Genomic DNA, 19,898 nt, shown 5'->3' on the forward strand with positions numbered 1-19,898 from the left:
AATGTTGTTAGATAATATATGTTGTTAGAGGATTCAATGTTGTTAGAAGATACAATGTTGTTAGGGGATATAACCCTGTTAGAGGGTACAATGTTGTTAGGGGATCCAAAGGTTTTAGAGGATAAAATGTTGTTAGATAATATATGTTGTTAGAGGATTCAATGTTGTTAGAAGATAAAATGTTGTTACAGGATATAATGTTGTTAGGGGTACAATGTTGTTTTAGAGTTTTAGAGGATAAACCGTTCTTAGGGGATGCACTGGTTTTAACGGACGCATTGTAATGAGAAAAAGTATCGTTCTTATCCAGAGGGATACGGTGTTGTAAAGGGACATCATAGAGCTAAATGTTGAAATACGATTGTGCCATATATGTAATATTTATGTATGATGTTTTATATATATGATATTTTATATATATGATATTTTAGAATTTATATAGCGCATATATCCAGGCAGCAAGTACTTGCCCAAGGCGCAGAGTATTCCCTCCATCAGTAGATGTCAGTCTAAACGCCCCATCGTATTATCAGTCTCACCTCCCTGGGGAGTATACAACACATCAATGCTATCTGGCACAATGTTGTTTAGGAAGATGTTATTAGAGGAAAGGACGTTGCTAGGGGATACAGTTGTTAGGCGACAGGAAGTTGTTAAAGCACGTTATATTTGTTGTGACATTTTCTCAACCGGGTTGACTTGACACCCCACAGGTTCCATCCCGACCCCTTCTGAAGGAATAGTGAGCCGCACGGCATTCCAAAGGGGGATAATCGGGTGCTTCGAGACCCAGCTCCAAGTGAGGGTGAAGAACTGTGGCAACTTCCGGGTATACTTCCTGAACAAGCTAAGCGGCTGCCCCGGGAAATACTGCTTCGGTAAGTCACCTCCCTGTCACATCCAAACGTCATTGAGTCATTATGAACTTGTAACGAGCAGCTGGTCCAATTTATAGTAAGACAGTAATTCATTGATAATTCCCAGCAAGTAAAAATGTCTGTATTCATTATTAAGAAAATAAGTGTCAGCCAATGCCATGATTTTAGTCAGAGAAATCACTGGAATCATTTTATTGCAAAAGTGGAATGAACAAACTGTAATGATTACACGATGCCATTTAGAAAGTGGTCAAATGCAACATATGTCATATTTGGGATTTCACTTTCTTAGTAAAGTACAAATTCTAGTACTTTTTCGGTTGAGTCCTGTTGTGTGCTGGCGATTAGGTGCCTGACTCTGAGGGTGCGGGTTCGAATCCCGAATGGGACTCAACCGAAAAAGTACTAGAATTTGTACTTTACTAAGAAAGTGAAATCCCAAATATGACATATGTTGCATTTGACCACTTTCTAAATGGCATCGTGTAATCTTAGCTTTCGGCCGTGGGAGCCGTGCCAATTCACACTTATCAGAGGGGTATACAAAGTACGCAGTCTAGACTACCAGTTGTCCGACTTTCATTTTTGTGGAAGTCGCGGTGGCTGAGCGGGCTAGGCGGCTGACTTTGTGTGCTGGCGATTAGGTGCCTGACTCTGAGGGTGCGGGTTCGAATCCCGAATGGGACTCAACCGAAAAAGTACTAGAATTTGTACTTTACTAAGAAAGTGAAATCCCAAATATGACATATGTTGCATTTGACCACTTTCTAAATGGCATCGTGTAATCATAGCTTTCGGCCGTGGGAGCCGTGCCAATTCACACTTATCAGAGGGGTATACAAAGTACGCAGTCTAGACTACCAGTTGTCCGACTTTCATTTTTGTGGAAGTCGCGGTGGCTGAGCGGGCTAGGCGGCTGACTTTGTGTGCTGGCGATTAGGTGCCTGACTCTGAGGGTGCGGGTTCGAATCCCGAATGGGACTCAACCGAAAAAGTACTAGAATTGAAATCCCAAATATGACATATGTTGCATTTGACCACTTTCTAAATGGCATCGTGTAATCATAGCTTTCGGCCGTGGGAGCCGTGCCAATTCACACTTATCAGAGGGGTATACAAAGTACGCAGTCTAGACTACCAGTTGTCCGACTTTCATTTTTGTGGAAGTCGCGGTGGCTGAGCGGGCTAGGCGGCTGACTTTGTGTGCTGGCGATTAGGTGCCTGACTCTGAGGGTGCGGGTTCGAATCCCGAATGGGACTCAACCGAAAAAGTACTAGAATTTGTACTTTACTAAGAAAGTGAAATCCCAAATATGACATATGTTGCAAACTGTAATGGTTTCCGGTGGTAGAAATAACATATTCTCAAGCTCCTCAAACACAAGATTGATTTCTGAGATCCACCAGTATCATAAAGACATTTACATTGACAATGACATCATGGCTTGTTCTGTAACGTCGCACTCAACAATATACCTGCTATATGGCGGCGTTCTGTAACTGGGCCGGGACCAGACAATCCAGTGATCAGCACCATCAGAGAACCAAACCAAGTCAGAGAGCCTGATCACTCAATCACGTTAGTCGACACTTATAATAAGTATCGTTTTCTGAAGACTTATCGGGTTATGTCTTCTTGACGTGATTGAACTCCTTTCCGATAATTAGTCTTAATCTATTGTTTGCCACACAACAAGGCATGGCATATAAAAACAACATCACGGTTACCTTGTAGATTATGCCGAGAAATGCCCCCCAGGACAGACCTCCCCAACGGGGTACCAACCATGCACTCGTGAGTAACCACAGTAACCCGTTCCTATTAATGGATCAAAACCAAAGAGTTTTGCTCGAGAACTTGTCCAAATTATAAAGTGTTCCTATTCTGTTTCAGCCAAACATCATTGCCAATACATTAGCATTGTGATAACATGAGATTTCAATGTTCCAATATGGTAAGAAAAGTGCCAGTATTTTTATATGTCTCATTAATCTTATGTCATTCTCTTTACGAATTTTACGCCATATTTAGCAATATTCCAGCAATGCCTAGAGGACACCAGAAATGGGCTTTACACATTGTAACTATATGGGGAATCGAACCGCCCCCTCGGCGTGACGAGTGAACATTTTAATCACTGACCAAAAATTGGAAGTTGAATTTAATTTGCGTTAATTGTTTTGTTTTCTTTAATATGTATTTTTTCAGTCTCGATTCCACAAATGTCGGCAAGCGTAAAAGCAGAAGTGCGGCCATGGGTGAAATCCCACAAGTTGACTGACGTCAGCGGTCGAAAACTATATTTCAACTGCACCCGCCTGCACGACACAGCAACGACATATCTGTACGACGTGGACTGGTACATCGACAACCGTCTTCGCAAGAGTCACCGCAACATTCCGAGTTCTCAGTACTACCTGAAGACCGCTCTGATACAGGAGGCCAGCTGGCGACTTCCAATGACGGTATGCCTTTTCACGGTGCCGTTCTAGATGTAGATTCGAACCCGAGACTCAATCAAATAGTAATTTTTTGGTTTTAAGAGGTTCTCCATAAACTGGCGACCGACACTGGGAGGGTACCCGGATTTGATGGCAACAACACAGACATGCTGACACACTCGGTAATGCAGAAATGCAGAAGACTGGGGTGGGGTGGTGGTGGAGGAAGTAGTGGTGTGTGTGTGTGTGTGCGTGCGTGCGTGCGTGCGTGCGTGTGTGTGTGCGTGTGTGTGTGTGTTTTGGGGGGAGGTCACAGCTTCTAGAACGTCCTTGGCGGGTTCGAATGAGCAGACCTGTCTGAGAGTAGTCCAGTTCGATGTCTGGGCTGTGTGACAGTGTGCAAAACGGTTTCCACATTTTACTAACGAGTCTTGGTAGCTGAAAGTTACTAGCCTACGCAATCATTCACTAGTTAGATTACAAAAAATAGAATACGATATTGTCAGCATGAAATGGGTTTTATCATTAAGCGGCTAATACTGAATATGAACATTTTTACCAAGCCACAGTTTTGCATGAATTAAAAGTGTATTATAACTTATCATGTCGGAGAGAATGGTATATTTACAAATGACCCAATGAAGATTCACACGTTATTGGGACCAGTGACTATGGAATTGTATTGGCCACGGCCTAGCGGGCCAGTGACCATTACGCACACCGGGTGCGTGTGGAGGAAACTGGGGCCCTGAGTTGATATTGCTTGTGCCATGACCAACTGAACTCTCTTTGCAACATTCATATAGTTTAAGGTTTAATCTATCATAATAATAGTAATAAAACGCCACTCACTAGCTTACTAAGAGTCTTACTATATATTTTGGTCTTTTTGCAGTTAAAGTGCTCGTTTAAAGCTAAAACAACACCAACGGGAACACCAAGCAAGACTTTCACCAGTGCAGACTTTTTTGCTGGCATAAAGGTGAGTGAGACGTTATGTTTACATTTGTCAATGTACCTTTGTATGAGGGTCGGAGTTGGTCTTCAGTTAACCATGGTTGTAAGGAGAGCGAGAGTTGGTCTTCAGTTAACCATGCTTGTAAGGTAAGCGAGAGTTGGTCTTCAGTTAACCATGCTTGTAAGCAGGGCTAGAGTTGGTCTTCAGTCAACCATGTTTTGAGCAAGGCATGAATTGATCTTCAGTCAAAAATGTTTTGAGCAAGGCAAAGAGTTGATCTTCAGTTAACCATGCTTGTCTTAATAACGACTAACAGCATCGTACCCAGATATTGATGCTCATGATCTCACTGTTATCAGGTCTAGATAACAACGGGATCGGGTAAGGTTCGCTAACTTGGATGCTCATGATGTCAGTCTCAGGATCATGTTGAACTGCTGTTGGAAAACAAAACAACATACATCCTCTTCTGTCTCAGATAAACAATCCCGTCAACACTATACCGGAAGGAAGCTCAGTGTCTGTGACCTTCACCTCCACAATTCCCGTTCCATGTGTCAACGACGTGCCAGTCGACTGCATCATCAACTTCGAGACCACCATCTCCTCCACCAACGTCACATGTACGAGTGTGTCCGGTCCGACCAGCGTGAACGTTCCTGGCGTGTGTGGCTTCAGCTTCGACGGCAGACGATGGAATAGCCCTCAGTCCATGAGGATCATGGCGATCACTAACGGCCAGAACTGGAACCCCACGGCTCCGGCCATCCTCAGACTTGAGTCCTCTGACTACAACAGGATCCTGCCCCTCTGGTCACACTACAGGCTACCGGACATACAGGTCAGTGAGTGAATGTAGGTTTAAGCCGCTTTCCATTCCAGCTGGGCACACCAGAAATGGGCTTCACACATTTTACCCGTGTGGCCAGCTCTTCGATGTGACGAACCAACGCTTTAATAATAGGTTGCCCCACCGCCCCTATTCTTATCAGCGATAATTTCATATTCTTAACGAAGGGCCTTGTTTGGGTTAAAATGATTAATATCTAAGAATGAAGATTTTATGGATATCAACTTCTTTATGAGAGAACACAACGTTTCGGAGTTAATGCTTACTCCTTCATCAGGTGATTGAGAAAGGGATACAGAGGTGTATTTATATGTACAGGTAAAACAATAACAAAGTTACAAGTGGAATGAGTTAACGAAAGCTAGTATAAACAAGCACTGATAGGAAGCCGATGGTTAAGATAACAATGATGGAAGCCAACGGTAATGCATTACAGTTGATTGGATATGTTTACATAACATGATTGGGGATAAGGATGGAAGCCAATGGTGATACATTACGCATGATAGGATGATGTACATAACACACGATAGGGGGTGAGCATGTTACATGAGGGTTGGTGATGTACAAACACAAGTATGTACTCGGGTAGATAGGCTATACATGAATTACATAGATAGAATGTACACAGGTAGATGAGATTAATTTATCAATAAGTCCCAGGCACTTGGTAGGTACACTCCTTGGTCGCGGTTGATGGCTGGTTTCTGTCTCCGGATCTCGATGGCCTCTTGCAGTTTCCTTTGGCGCCAGTTGTTGTTGTTGGTAGATAGTATCCTAGTGTCCTCCCATCGAATTGAGTGTTCAGGGTTCTTGAGAATGTGTTCAGAGATGGCCGATTTCTGGTCGAGTTTCCTGACTGAGGTCTGATGTTCCTTCATTCTGGTGTTGATTGGTCTCAGCGTTTCTCCAATGTATAGGTCGCCACAGTTGCAAGGGATCTGGTAGATGCATCCTCTCGGGTTAGGGTGTTCACAGCTGGGTCCGTTGGCTTTTAGGTAGGTCTTGATGGTCTTGCCACTGGAGAAGGTGACATCGATGCTGGCTTTGGTCTTGATGAGGCGTGATATTTGATGACTGATGGGGCCAAAGTAGGGTATGGTTACTCTGATGGGTGATGGAGAAGGTTTGGGGCGGGGTTCTCGGTCCTTAAGGGTCTTGTTGATGGTGGCTGTGACGAGCTGGGGAGGGTACCCGTTGAGTGTGGTGAATGTCTTTCTGAGGTGGTCCAGTTCATTGTTTAGGGCATCGGGGTGGCAGAGGGCTTTGGCACGTCTGGTAAGGGTGGCGATGATAGCTTGCTTGATCTGAGGGTGGTGGCAGGAGTTGTAGTGGATGTACTGGTCGGTGTGCGTCGGCTTGCGGTATACTGAGGTTCTAAGTCCATCGTCTGTGGTGTGGAGGGATACATCAAGGAAGGGCAGGTGTTGGTTGGTCTCAGTCTCCATGGTGAACTTGATTCTTGGATGTTGGTCGTTGAGGTGGTTGAGGAGCTCATTGGGGTCGTTGTCATAGGCGATGGTGGTGAAGGTGTCGTCGACTTTGCGGTACCAACAGAGGGGCTGGAACGGAGCTGTGGAGAGGGCTGCTTCCTCGAAGGAGGTCATGAAGATTTCTGTAATGAGAGGAGAAAGAGGTGAGCCCATGGGGAGACCGTGGATCTGCTTGTATATCTTACCATTGAATGTGAAGTAGGAGGTGTCAAAGCAGCTGCGGGCGAGGTTGATGATGCTGTCTATGGTGAGCTGGGTGTCCAAGTCATCTATCCGGTTGGCTAACTTGCTGCGAAGGATGTCCAGGGCTTCTTCTAGTGGGATGTTGGTGAAGAGGTACACGACGTCGTAGCTGACCATGGTGCCTGTGGGGTTGGATTCTTTCAGCTGGTTGACAAAGGATGAAGAGTCGCTGATGTAGGACTTGCCATCTTTGCCAAGTGGAGCGAGGAGACGTGTGAGGAACTGGGCGGTGTTGTAGAAAACTGAACCTCTTGAGCAGACTAGGATCCGGGCTTTGGGCGGGTTCTTGTGGATCTTGATGGTGGCTCTTCCGTATGGGGCTTGGGAGTTGATAGGGTTCAGCTGGTTGAAGATGATGTCGTTGATTTCTCTCTTCTCATGGAGGTCCTTCAGGGTTTTCTTGTGTTGTCTTTCCAGTCTGGCCGTCGGATCTTTCTTGATATTGAGGTAGGTGGTGGTGTCTGAGAGGCTGTTGTTGACGAGCTGGAGGAATTCCGGGGTGTCCATGATGACTGCTGCTTTGCCCTTGTCAGCTTCGGTGATGGTGATGCTGTCATCCTTCTTGAGTTCGGTGATGGCCTGTCTCTCTTGGTGCGTGAGGTTGGGGCGGGGCTTGGGAGCTTGCTTGATGGTGTCTATAATCTGGTGTCGGAGGTAGTCTACGTTGCCATTGGGAGCCAGTTGTTGAAGTCCACTTTCAATGCTGGTGATGAAGGCATCTGTGTTGATCTTGGCGGCGACTGGGACATACTTCAGGCCTTTAGCAAGGAGGGATGTCTGAGATGGTGTGAGAGGCTTGCTGCTGAGGTTGATGACTGTCTTGAGGTTGGTGTTGTTGTTGTCAGCTTCGGGAATGTTGGAGGTGGAAGGACGTTGTAACTGGGTGAACTTGGTGATGTGGGTAGTTTTCACTTTCTCATGGAGGTGCTGCTTGGTCTTCTCTGCTAAGGACTGGGTCTTGTGGTAGACCTATACATTGGAGAAACGCTGAGACCAATCAACACCAGAATGAAGGAACATCAGACCTCAGTCAGGAACACTCAATTCGATGGGAGGACACTAGGATACTATCTACCAACAACAACAACTGGCGCCAAAGGAAACTGCAAGAGGCCATCGAGATCCGGAGACAGAAACCAGCCATCAACCGCGACCAAGGAGTGTACCTACCAAGTGCCTGGGACTTATTGATAAATTAATCTCATCTACCTGTGTACATTCTATCTATGTAATCCATGTATAGCCTATCTACCCGAGTACATACTTGTGTTTGTACATCACCAACCCTCATGTAACATGCTCACCCCCTATCGTGTGTTATGTACATCATCCTATCATGCGTAATGTATCACCATTGGCTTCCATCCTTATCCCCAATCATGTTATGTAAACATATCCAATCAACTGTAATGCATTACCGTTGGCTTCCATCATTGTTATCTTAACCATCGGCTTCCTATCAGTGCTTGTTTATACTAGCTTTCGTTAACTCATTCCACTTGTTACTTTGTTATTGTTTTACCTGTACATATAAATACACCTCTGTATCCCTTTCTCAATCACCTGATGAAGGAGTAAGCATTAACTCCGAAACGTTGTGTTCTCTCATAAAGAAGTTGATATCCATAAAATCTTCATTCTTATGTATTTACACTTCTAAATGACATTCAAAGACTTGATGATTAATATCGTATATATTTTTCTGGTTTCTTTTGGTAACGTTGTGGCAATGTCGTGCAAGAACGGGATAGGGAACCTCTAAACAAACGAATAGAATAGCCTCCCTTTGGTGAAGAATATTGCGATTATGATATATTCGTCATATTTCAGCTGTTAGAAAGACAAACTAGTTTTGGCGCGATTTGGGTTTAAACAGATTTAATGTTTAGAGATTGAAGTGAAACTGTTGTTCAATAACTTCATCATGGTAGCCGTTTCTGTCAACCAGTTTATTAAACAAGATGTGTGCTCCAAGTGTGTAATTCCGAGAATACAAATACCGCACATGCGTAACAGTAATTACAAAACTACGAGCGTTCATCTTACGAAAATCATCATTAGTAAAAACTAAATGTTGATTCTATTTTTGTTTATGTTTTTGTCTGTTTGTTTTTGTTTCTTGTTTGATTGTTTGTCTTGGTTTGGTTTTTTGTTTTGTTTTGGTTGGTTGGTGGGGAAGTTGGCGGGGCCGGGGGTTGGGGTGTGTGTTTGGTTTGTTTTTGTCTTATTTCGCATTCTAAAGTGTGTTTACAGTAAGCATAATAACCCCCTGAAGATCCGGGTTAAAACTGGCGTTCAGCAACCAAGCTTATCGTAAGGGGCGGCAAACGGGACTGGGTGGTCATGATCACTGGCGCTTGTCATCATGTCCCTGTCATCATATCCCTGTCATCATATCCCTGTCATCATATTCCAGTTGTATAGAGTGATGTATATTTCGGACCATGTTTTGTCCGAATCACAAGGACTGACTCTACTCCAGTTCCTTGTAGTTCCGGTAACATCGATGATTATTACACTACATCCGTTATTTGATGGTGTTAATATCACAGTGGGATTCCATAAAAAGGAACCACGGTTATAGTTATAATTTTACTTCTCAGAAGTGAGTGAGTGAAGATGGTTTTACCCCGCTATATTCCAGCGATATCACGGCGGGGGATATCAGTCTTCACGTATTGTGAGGGGATGGTCTAAAAGTCGGGCCGGACCGGGCCGGGCCACGGCGGGCCAAATATATTATTGAATAATGTACCCATTAATGGGCACCATGTCTACAAATGATTAATGCCACATATATCCTTGATAATAATAATGAAGTTTAAGCCACAAACGCGTGCCATATACAGTTACTACGAATAAATCGGCTAAAACTCATGAAGACGAGTTTCCTGCGAACTGGGTGACCGAGGTTACGTCTAAAAGTGGAATCGATAAACGAAACATGATTTAAAATGCATAAATATTTGACTTCATTCGGACACAGGCTTCCATCGGCACGAAAATGTTTCCTACGTCTACATCCAATTAATACCACCCCATAAATTCACTATTCGTAGTATTTAAACGACCACTAAACACTAAATTTTTTGGTACTCTTTTTGTCACTGCATATGAAAGACTTTTGGTTAGTCATGAACGAAACACCATTTTCTTTTTAAAAAACTTGTGGTTAATTAATACCAAGCGCTTAAAAGTTGCTAAAAAGCCGTCTGCTTCTCTCTCGCCCGCAAACGAAACCGCAGACAGGTTACGTAACTCTGTCGTCAGAACCCTACAGTGACGTCATAGAAGGAACGGTTTCCAGTTAACCCCCTGGATGCCGAGTTTTTTTTCAGGCGCACATTTTCATAAAGTTTGAAAAGTGAACGTTGTGCGAGATTTGCGCTCGCGTGGTCCTGGATCTGCGTACGGCTATGAAATTGCACAGACATGTAGGATATTTAATTTCCTATCCGTTGGTATAAATATAATTGCGACTACCTCAGGGGTTTGAGAAATAGACACTGCTAAAGGTTGTCCAAAACTTTTGTGTGTGTTCAGAAACAGTAAATTTCTCAGTTTTTTGTCATGCACCAATAAAAGCACTCTGCTACGATTTTTTTAATTTGGCATCTTTACGGGAAGTGTCAGCGAAGAAAATACAGCTTGATATCTGAACGACATAAGTGTATATGAAATGGATGTATGTGCTAATGCATAACGTCATACTCACAAAATCAAAAATGACCTGCAATAAATGTCAAAAATCGGTTTTCTACTATGACGTCAAACGTCGACAGAGAGGTCATGCACGTATAAAGATAAGGGGGCATAACTCAGCTATGGTTTACATTAGGTCAATGTAACTCCGATCACATGGAGAGAATTTGCTGTGGATATGGACAGTATATTTTCGTGATGTTTTGTTCACAGTGACACAGTGAACCAAACTATTCCAATACAAATTTCCCCAATGTGAGAGGATACCTTTTGGTAGTTTCACAATTTGTAAGAAAAGATGCAAGTGTACTACATCAAAAAGCAATAGCGATTTGGATGTCCCTATCCGATACATATTTTAGTTCTTAGATTCCCATATTCTCCTGTTTGTGTATATGTACTTTTATTAATTTTCCATCATTATTAACGGAGTAAAAGCCACATTTTCAAACGTAATGAAATAACTGAAAATAATGCGACATTTTAGTTGACGTCACGGCATGTTTTGTGCATTTTGTGACGTCGGTTGCTGATTAGTATATATCTAACCTAATTTCTACTCAATGTGTAAAAGATTTCGGCTTCTGTGTCAGAATTCAACACTTTTTAGCCAAAATATAAAATGAATGGTATTATCACTGAAATAGTGTCCTGAATATATCAACAATTACACGGTTTTACTACATATCTTATTGTGAGCAACACGCGCACCTGCCTAGCATCAATTAAGCGTAAATGAAAATTTCACAACACCTGAATATTCATTGAGTATTCATTTAGGAAAAAGACTTTTCTTCTCATGATTACGAAATCAATTCCCTTCATAAGTATGCAATGAAAGGTACAAAGAGATCGATGTTTCAGTAAAGAAGTATTAGAAAATGGACGTAAGGCTTGTCCAAATTAAGACTTGACCTGATGTATATATTTTTAATAATTTCCGTATAAATATTGTTTGAGTTAGACATTCTGCCATCAGATGTATCACTGAACTCCCCATGCATCTTAGAATCAAATTACAAATGGTCTTTGTCACCAGTACCAACTGTCTAGACAAAACGAAACGAAATATGCTTTGTTTGAAAACGAACGCTGTGCTCGAAAGACAGCGCTTGACTGAAATGTAAACAAAGAAAAATTCCAATTTTACACTGCGTAGCATTTTCGGAAATGTTCCAACATCCAGCTCTCTAATCATTGCTTACAATGGCTCAATACGCTTAGTATATTCAGGGGAAGAGTATCGTGGCAAAAAATAGCAAATTGAAAATAGATACAATGAAATAATTTGGTAATTCATAAGAAACTGTCAAACTTTTAGTGCAGCGTGACGCCATGACTGACGCAAAATCACGCAGAACGACAACAGTACTTATCGGCATTTCTGGCTTCTTCCGTCATTTACAATGTAAACGATAAGAACATATCACAATACACAGATAGTCAGAATAATTCTGATTACTTACATCTCACATTTATATACAAAAGATCCCTGAATCAAGCAAAAAGTCGTCGCAAAATCCTGTGTACCCTTCTCAGCGAAGCCGCCATTTTGAAAGAAATCGGTCATCGGTAGTGATGTCACACGTCAACATTGTTGCACATATTAGGCAATTTCTTTGAGGTGAAGGTCGGTTGAACAAGAGTAAACACAATGCCCATACCATTCCGATTGCACTTTTAGTATTGTGATGTATATTTTGCGCATCGTTCAGATATTTTTTCATGAAATTGATTTCAGTATCTACATATATCCATGTTCAACACCATATCATGTGTGGATATAAGGTATCCGTTTTTATTCTTTGAAAGCTTTTGATTGTTTGAATAATATTTACATGGGAAATTGACTCAGTAAGTGTATTATACCACATTTTAAGCCTCTACACAAGTGTTGGAAGATCACACGTAGCCATTACTGCAACATATGCTTTAGTTCCCGTGATGTGCAATATTCAGTACGTTGGGACAAATATTGCAGTTTCATATGAACAGGTTAATAAACAACGATTTACTTCCAACTTATAAGTAAAACGGATAATATTAATGAAAATGATTTGTACATTTTATGAAATGTAGGGGCACACATACTACTATTTAAAGGAATTGTCTTGTTCATTGTATTGGTTTGTGTCGTTTTTATAGACAAAACTATTATGAATATTAATTGACCAGGTGCGAGTTTGTCAAAACGTTTCATGATTCATTATCATTGTTTTTCGATAATAAAGTCAATTCAAATGCGATTAAAATATATCTGATGGCAGAATGTCTAACTCAAACAATATTTATACGGAAATTGTTAAAAATATATAAATCAGGTCAAGTCTTAATTTGGACAAGCCTTACGTCCATTTTCTAATACTTCTTTACTGAAAAAGCGGTCTCTTTGTACTTTTCATTGCATACTTATGAAGGGAATTGATTTCATAATCATGAGAAGAAAAGTCTTTTTCCTAAATGAATACTCAATGAATATTCAGGTGTTGTGAAATTTTCATTTACGCTAAATTGATGCTAGACAGGTGCGCGTGTTGCTCACAATAAGATATGTAGTAAAACCGTGTAATTGTTGATATAATCAGGACACTATTTCAGTGATAAAACCATTCATTTCATATTTTGGCTAAAAAGTGTTGAATTCTGACACAGAAGCCGAGATCTTTTACACATTGAGTAGAAATTAGGTTAGATATAAACTAATCAGCAACCAGAGTAGTCTTTTTCCGACGTCACAAAATGCACAAAACATGCCGTGACGTCAACTAAAATGTCGCATTATCTTCAGTTATTTCATTACGTTTGAATATGTGGCTGTTACTCCGTTAATAATGATGGAAAATTAATAAAAATACATATACACAAACAGGAGAATATGGGAATCTAAGAACTAAAATATGTATCGGATAGGGACATCCAAATCGCTATTGCCTGCTTTTTGATGTAGTACACTTGCATCTTTTCTTACAAATTGTGAAACTACCAAAAGGTATCCTCTCACATTGGGGAAATTTGTATTGGAATAGTTTGGTTCACTGTGAACAAAACATCACGAAAATATACTGTCCATATCCACAGCAAATTCTCTCCATGTGATCGGAGTTACATTGACCTAATGTAAACCATAGCTGAGTTATGCCCCCTTATCTTTATACGTGCATGACCTCTCTGTCGACGTTTGACGTCATAGTAGAAAATCGATTTTTGACATTTATTGCAGGTCATTTTTGATTTTGTGAGTATGACGTTATGCATTAGCACATACATCCATTTCATATACACTTATGTCGTTCAGATATCAAGCTGTATTTTCTTCGCTGACACTTCCCGTAAAGATGCCAAATTAAAAAAATTTAGCAGTGTCTATTTCTCAAACCCCTGAGGTAGTCGCAATTATATTTATACCAACGGATAGGAAATTAAATATCCTACATGTCTGTGCAATTTCATAGCCGTACGCAGATCCAGGACCACGCGAGCGCAAATCTCGCACAACGTTCACTTTTCAAACTTTATGAAAATGTGCGCCTGAAAAAAAACTCGGCATCCAGGGGGTTAAATGTATAGAAAATGTGTAGGACGTTATTTTGCTGATTTCTCGACGTCACCAAAGACATGCCGAATTGTTGTGTTGCCGTCAATTGTTCTTTGGGGTCGGGTGATGGTGTCACTATGCACAGATTTCCACTGACTCCGTAGTTTATGCTTAAATTGGTTGTTAGTGTGTGCGAAGTGAGCTTTGTGGAAGCCTGTGCTATATACTAAATCTGATGGTTCGCCTCCTACCACGCTTCCAGGATAGAGAATGGAGTTTCATCGAGTTTATAAAATCAAGACTGCTTACTACACATTGCTGACCAAAAGGATTTTGCATGGATATAACGCTTTGATTACACGATGCCATTTAGAAAGTGGTCAAATGCAACATATGTCATATTTGGGATTTCACTTTCTTAGTAAAGTACAAAATCTAGTACTTTTTTTCGGTTGAGTCCCATCCGGGATTCGAACCCGCACCCTCAGAGTCAGGCACCTAATCGCCAGCACACAAAGTCAGCCGCCTAGCCCGCTCAGCCACCGCGACTTCCACGGAAGTCGCGGTGGCTGAGCGGTGGCTGAGCCTCAAAGTACTAGATTTTGTACTTTACTAAGAAAGTGAAATCCCAAATATGACATATGTTGATATAACGCTTTCTTCCTCGGAAACGAGGTTGTGGTCGAAGGGGCAATATTATCGTAAGCAATCTTATATTGACCCCTTATATTGACCGATTCCAAGAGTGAAATTGTTATGTTATAAGCAATGTCATGTAAAATCCCAATGTCCACCAATAAAATACATATTTTACTACCAGTAGAAAATAATTTTGAATTTGTAAGTCGGTGAAAACTAACTTAAATAGCATTCATCCTCAGACAGGGCGTCGCCATTTTTGAAAATCGTGATGTCACGGGCTAAAGTCCGTTAGAATTATTGAGATTATGATTTGTTCTCATCAAGTTAGAAAATCAAAATTACTTTTTACTAGTAGTTAAATATGCATTTGAATCATGGTCAAAAGGATTTTGCATGACACAACTTGTAACATAAGGACTTCTTCCAAGGAAGCAAGGTGGGGGTCGAAGTGACATTTATATTGCAAGCAATGTTATATTAACCTCCACCTCACTTCCAAGAGTGAAATTGTTATGTTATAAGCAATTTCATGTAAAATCCTAATGTCCATCAATAAAATACATATTTTACTACCAGTAGAAAATAATTGTCCTTTTGTAAGTCGGTGAAAACAAACTTAAATAGCATTCATCCCAAGACCAGGCACCGCCATTTTTGAAAATCGTGAAGTCAAATCCATTTGAATTAATGAGATTATGTATGGTTTGTTCTCATCATGTTAGAAAATCAAAACTACATAAATATGTATTTGAATCATTACCAAAAGGAGTTTGCATGACACAGCCTGTAACATAACCTAAGCGAGGTCGGGGTCGAAGTGAAAATACTGCGCGATAAATTTCTTCACTTGCTGAATTTACTTGGTTTGTAAAGTTCACTCACCAGTACGTAGACACTTGTCAATATGCGTCTTTATACTTGGTCTCATAATCCCAATTACTTTATAATCATACTTGTATGTATTTTGAAACTTGATAAAAAGAAGCGATGTGCGAATGTATAACAGGAATGTAATATGTAGACATTTCATAGTTTGCCTATATGAATCAATTCGCACGCACGCCCCAGTGTATGTCGTCTGCATCATTACACTTCACGACGAAAACAATGGTTCTGTGGAAAGCTACGACAACGTATTAAAAACAAAATTGCAAATATTAAAATTAAAGGTATAGGAGCAATGTCAGGCTATTACCTTGTTCGAGGAATGTATCCATCAATATCCACAAAAACAAGTGATATATAATTCATCTGCAGATTTCCCAAGTGATGTGTCTTTTAACAGTCTAATATACGAAAACGTGATGTATCGTTTCAGGTTTCTCACATTGCTGTATAGTTTCTTTGTTTACCCAAGATAGCACACCTGGAAACTAATTGCATAATGTGCGTCATTCTTTGAAGAAAGCAATTTAGCAATGAGCAATCAATCAATGTATTGGCGGTTAATCCTTTGAAAGAAGGGCGTTGTTTTACGTAGACACAGACACGACAGAGTGTATTCAGTATAGATTATTAAATGTACATACATAAACCATACCTTTTGACAAATCGCCCCATTTAAATCCCCTTAAAACTAATTAATCAATCATCGTGTTATCGGTTAATCCTTTAATCGATCCGGACAAAGGAAATGCCAAATGGGGGCCTGTGTCGGGTAATCTAAGTGGCGTTACCAATAATTATACCTGTTATAAATTCATTAACTGAACATCAATTTAATGAGGATAAATAACGTGTCGGTTTATACCACCTAACACGGATTACAACCTAGCGACACCAAGTGATTTTGACAGAATCGTCTATGAAAACAAGGGTTGTAACTCGAAAACTAGTCAAAGCAGGAGACAAAACTAAATGATAGTAGATTGTGAGAACACACAGCTTTCATTTTCTCAACAGCTTTCGCGATTTCAGGTTTATACAAACCTGTAAACGAAATAGTTCAACCCCTGAAATGTAGATGCATACTGCACAGACCCTCATTTCCATAACCACTATTACGTCACGGAGACGAACCGCTCTGATTGGTTGAAATTTCGTTTGCGGCTGAGAATTTTGCACTGTTGACAAAAAGGTCGATTTCAGGTAATTACGGGGTTTCATTTATAACAAAGTCAGCAAGTGATTTTGCGTTTGTACCCTATTAGAGTATATGTGACCTTTAAAGCATGCAAGATATGAATTCATCCCCACACTCTAAACATCATCTCAACCACAATAGTTTGGCCCGGCTTGGCCCGACCTCTCAAAAGCAGCTTAAACCTAGAACATGCATCTTCAATTGTAATTAAATTCATAGACCGGCTTCATATCCACCTAAATACTACTTTTCAAGTGCAACATGTAAAGAAAACTGGCCCCTTAAAGTGAAGCCCTTTTGCTCTCCATTCTTTACATAGCCTCAATGAAAAGTGTTAAGTCTCTGTTCGGTCCGACTTGGCCCGACCTCTCAAACACAGCTTAAACCTGACACACGTGTACTGTTTTGTGTTTACAATTACAGATGACGATTCTATCTACCTAAATACCTCTTTGTTAAGTATCAAAACGTCGTATTTGCAGCAGACACGTTGCTTAAAGTCAACCCTATTTTCTAGACATTCTCAATAAAGGCACAGTATCACAAGCTTTCGGTCCGGCTTGGCCCGACCTCTCAAAAGCAGCTTAAACGTAACTCATGACAACGGAAAGGAGTAACGCAGCACTGTGAAATATAGTATGCAAATCAGTATGTGCACCCATCCGATCCTTTCCCCGCCCGCTGAAATCTGAAATATCGAATTTATCTCAATAACTAATCTGTAGTCGGACAATGCCTTGGCCTTTAGACCTTACTTGTATAAGTAAATGTCAGATTAAACAGTTCTTATTCATAAAAACGTAACAGGCATTCAAATGTCATGTTTTAAATAGATGCATAAAACTAGATGAAATACCCTGGGTTCCGTTTCCTTATAATGTCAACCAGTTTCGAAAAGTTGACCAAGACCTGTCCAGGCGTCCTAGGCATGTACGCCAGGTCATTAATCCCTGCGTGGACGATGATGAACTGGAAACAATTTAGAATTACAAATTACTTCAGAAATGAATCCATATGGACGATCAAAATATAATATGCGCTTTGTAGCTTGCAATATCTAGTGATATATTGCGACTACGCACGTGAAATAATCCTCATTCTGTGCAAAATCCTACATACTTCAACTGTTTCCTACCTTAAAGTTCTCAATGTCCCACAAGAGATCGGGAATGTCAGCCACCTTGGCTCCGGACACAGACCTTGTCACGATCCCTTCTTTCTCCGTATAACGTCCAACATACTTCAACAACGAGTCGCCAAGAAGTAATGCAGACATTTTCAGGTCATATGACTTGAAAACAGTTTTATAGGGATACATTTGGAGAAGGTTACGTGAGGCACTGAGGGTTTATGAAAACATACTTCTCCCACGGCCCTCTTTAATGCTTTTATTGTCTGTATGTGTGTTCAGGAAAGCAAGCATCTGAAAGGCTGGAAGTTTACAACATCCGGAAACAGCATCTCCGAGTAGCCTTTGTGTTGCAAAGCTCATGCAGTGAAAACAAATTTCTCCTGGTCCGGAGCTGGACAACCTAGAGACGTATTGGATGTGTTTTCATAGTTTCGTATGTTCAAAATACGTAACCATAACATGTCATACTCAAGTCTTTGAATGTCATTTAGAAGTGTAAATACATAAGAATGAAGATTTTATGGATATCAACTTCTTTATGAGAGAACACAACGTTTCGGAGTTAATGCTTACTCCTTCATCAGGTGATTGAGAAAGGGATACAGAGGTGTATTTATATGTACAGGTAAAACAATAACAAAGTAACAAGTGGAATGAGTTAACGAAAGCTAGTATACACAAGCAGTGATAGGAAGCCGATAGTTAAGATAACAATGATGGAAGCCAACGGTAATGCATTACAGTTGATTGGATATGTTTACATAACATGATTGGGGATAAGGATGGAAGCCAATGGTGATACATTACGCATGATAGGATGATGTACATAACACACGATAGGGGGTGAGCATGTTTACATGAGGGTTGGTGATGTACAAACACAAGTATGTACTCGGGTAGATAGGCTATACATGAATTACATAGATAGAATGTACACAGGTAGATGAGATTAATTTATCAATAAGTCCCAGGCACTTGGTAGGTACACTCGTTGGTCGCGGTTGATGGCTGGTTTCTGTCTCCGGATCTCGATGGCCTCTTGGAGTTTCCTTTGGCGCCAGTTGTTGTTGTTGGTAGATAGTATCCTAGTGTCCTCCCATCGAATTGAGTGTTCAGGGTTCTTGAGAATATGTTCAGAGATGGCCGATTTCTGGTCGAGTTTCCTGACTGAGGTCTGATGTTCCTTCATTCTGGTGTTGATTGGTCTCAGCGTTTCTCCAATGTATAGGTCGCCACAGTTGCAAGGGATCTGGTAGATGCATCCTCTCGGGTTAGGGTGTTCACAGCTGGGTCCTTTACCGTTGGCTTTTAGGTAGGTCTTGATGGTCTTGCCACTGGAGAAGGTGACATCGATGCTGGCTTTGGTCTTGATGAGGCGTGATATTTGATGACTGATGGGGCCAAAGTAGGGTATGGTTACTCTGATGGGTGATGGAGAAGGTTTGGGGCGGGGTTCTCATTACAGAAATCTTCATGACCTCCTTCGAGGAAGCAGCCCTCTCCACAGCTCCGTTCCAGCCCCTCTGTTGGTACCGCAAAGTCGACGACACCTTCACCACCATCGCCTATGACAACGACCCCAATGAGCTCCTCAACCACCTCAACGACCAACATCCCTTCCTTGATGTATCCCTCCACACCACAGACGATGGACTTAGAACCTCAGTATACCGCAAGCCGACGCACACCGACCAGTACATCCACTACAACTCCTGCCACCACCCTCAGATCAAGCAAGCTATCATCGCCACCCTTACCAGACGTGCCAAAGCCCTCTGCCACCCCGATGCCCTAAACAATGAACTGGACCACCTCAGAAAGACATTCACCACACTCAACGGGTACCCTCCCCAGCTCGTCACAGCCACCATCAACAAGACCCTTAAGGACCGAGAACCCCGCCCCAAACCTTCTCCATCACCCATCAGAGTAACCATACC

The 19,898-nt window shown here is 41.3% G+C and overlaps 1 protein-coding gene across 2 annotated transcripts in view; it reads left to right on the forward strand.

Annotated features, from left to right (window-relative positions):
* LOC137281584 (von Willebrand factor D and EGF domain-containing protein-like) overlaps positions 1-19,898 on the forward strand; it is a 46,814-nt gene that overhangs the window by 4,127 nt on the left and 22,789 nt on the right. For both annotated transcript variants that reach the window (XM_067812915.1, XM_067812914.1), the window contains exons 4-8: positions 714-878; positions 2,614-2,673; positions 3,088-3,344; positions 4,216-4,302; positions 4,757-5,119. In XM_067812915.1, coding sequence (XP_067669016.1) covers positions 714-878; positions 2,614-2,673; positions 3,088-3,344; positions 4,216-4,302; positions 4,757-5,119 — 932 coding nt within the window. The remainder of the gene's footprint in view (positions 1-713; positions 879-2,613; positions 2,674-3,087; positions 3,345-4,215; positions 4,303-4,756; positions 5,120-19,898) is intronic.

This window comes from Haliotis asinina, chromosome 4 (assembly GCF_037392515.1).
Source record: "Haliotis asinina isolate JCU_RB_2024 chromosome 4, JCU_Hal_asi_v2, whole genome shotgun sequence".
Lineage (NCBI taxonomy): Eukaryota > Metazoa > Mollusca > Gastropoda > Lepetellida > Haliotidae > Haliotis > Haliotis asinina.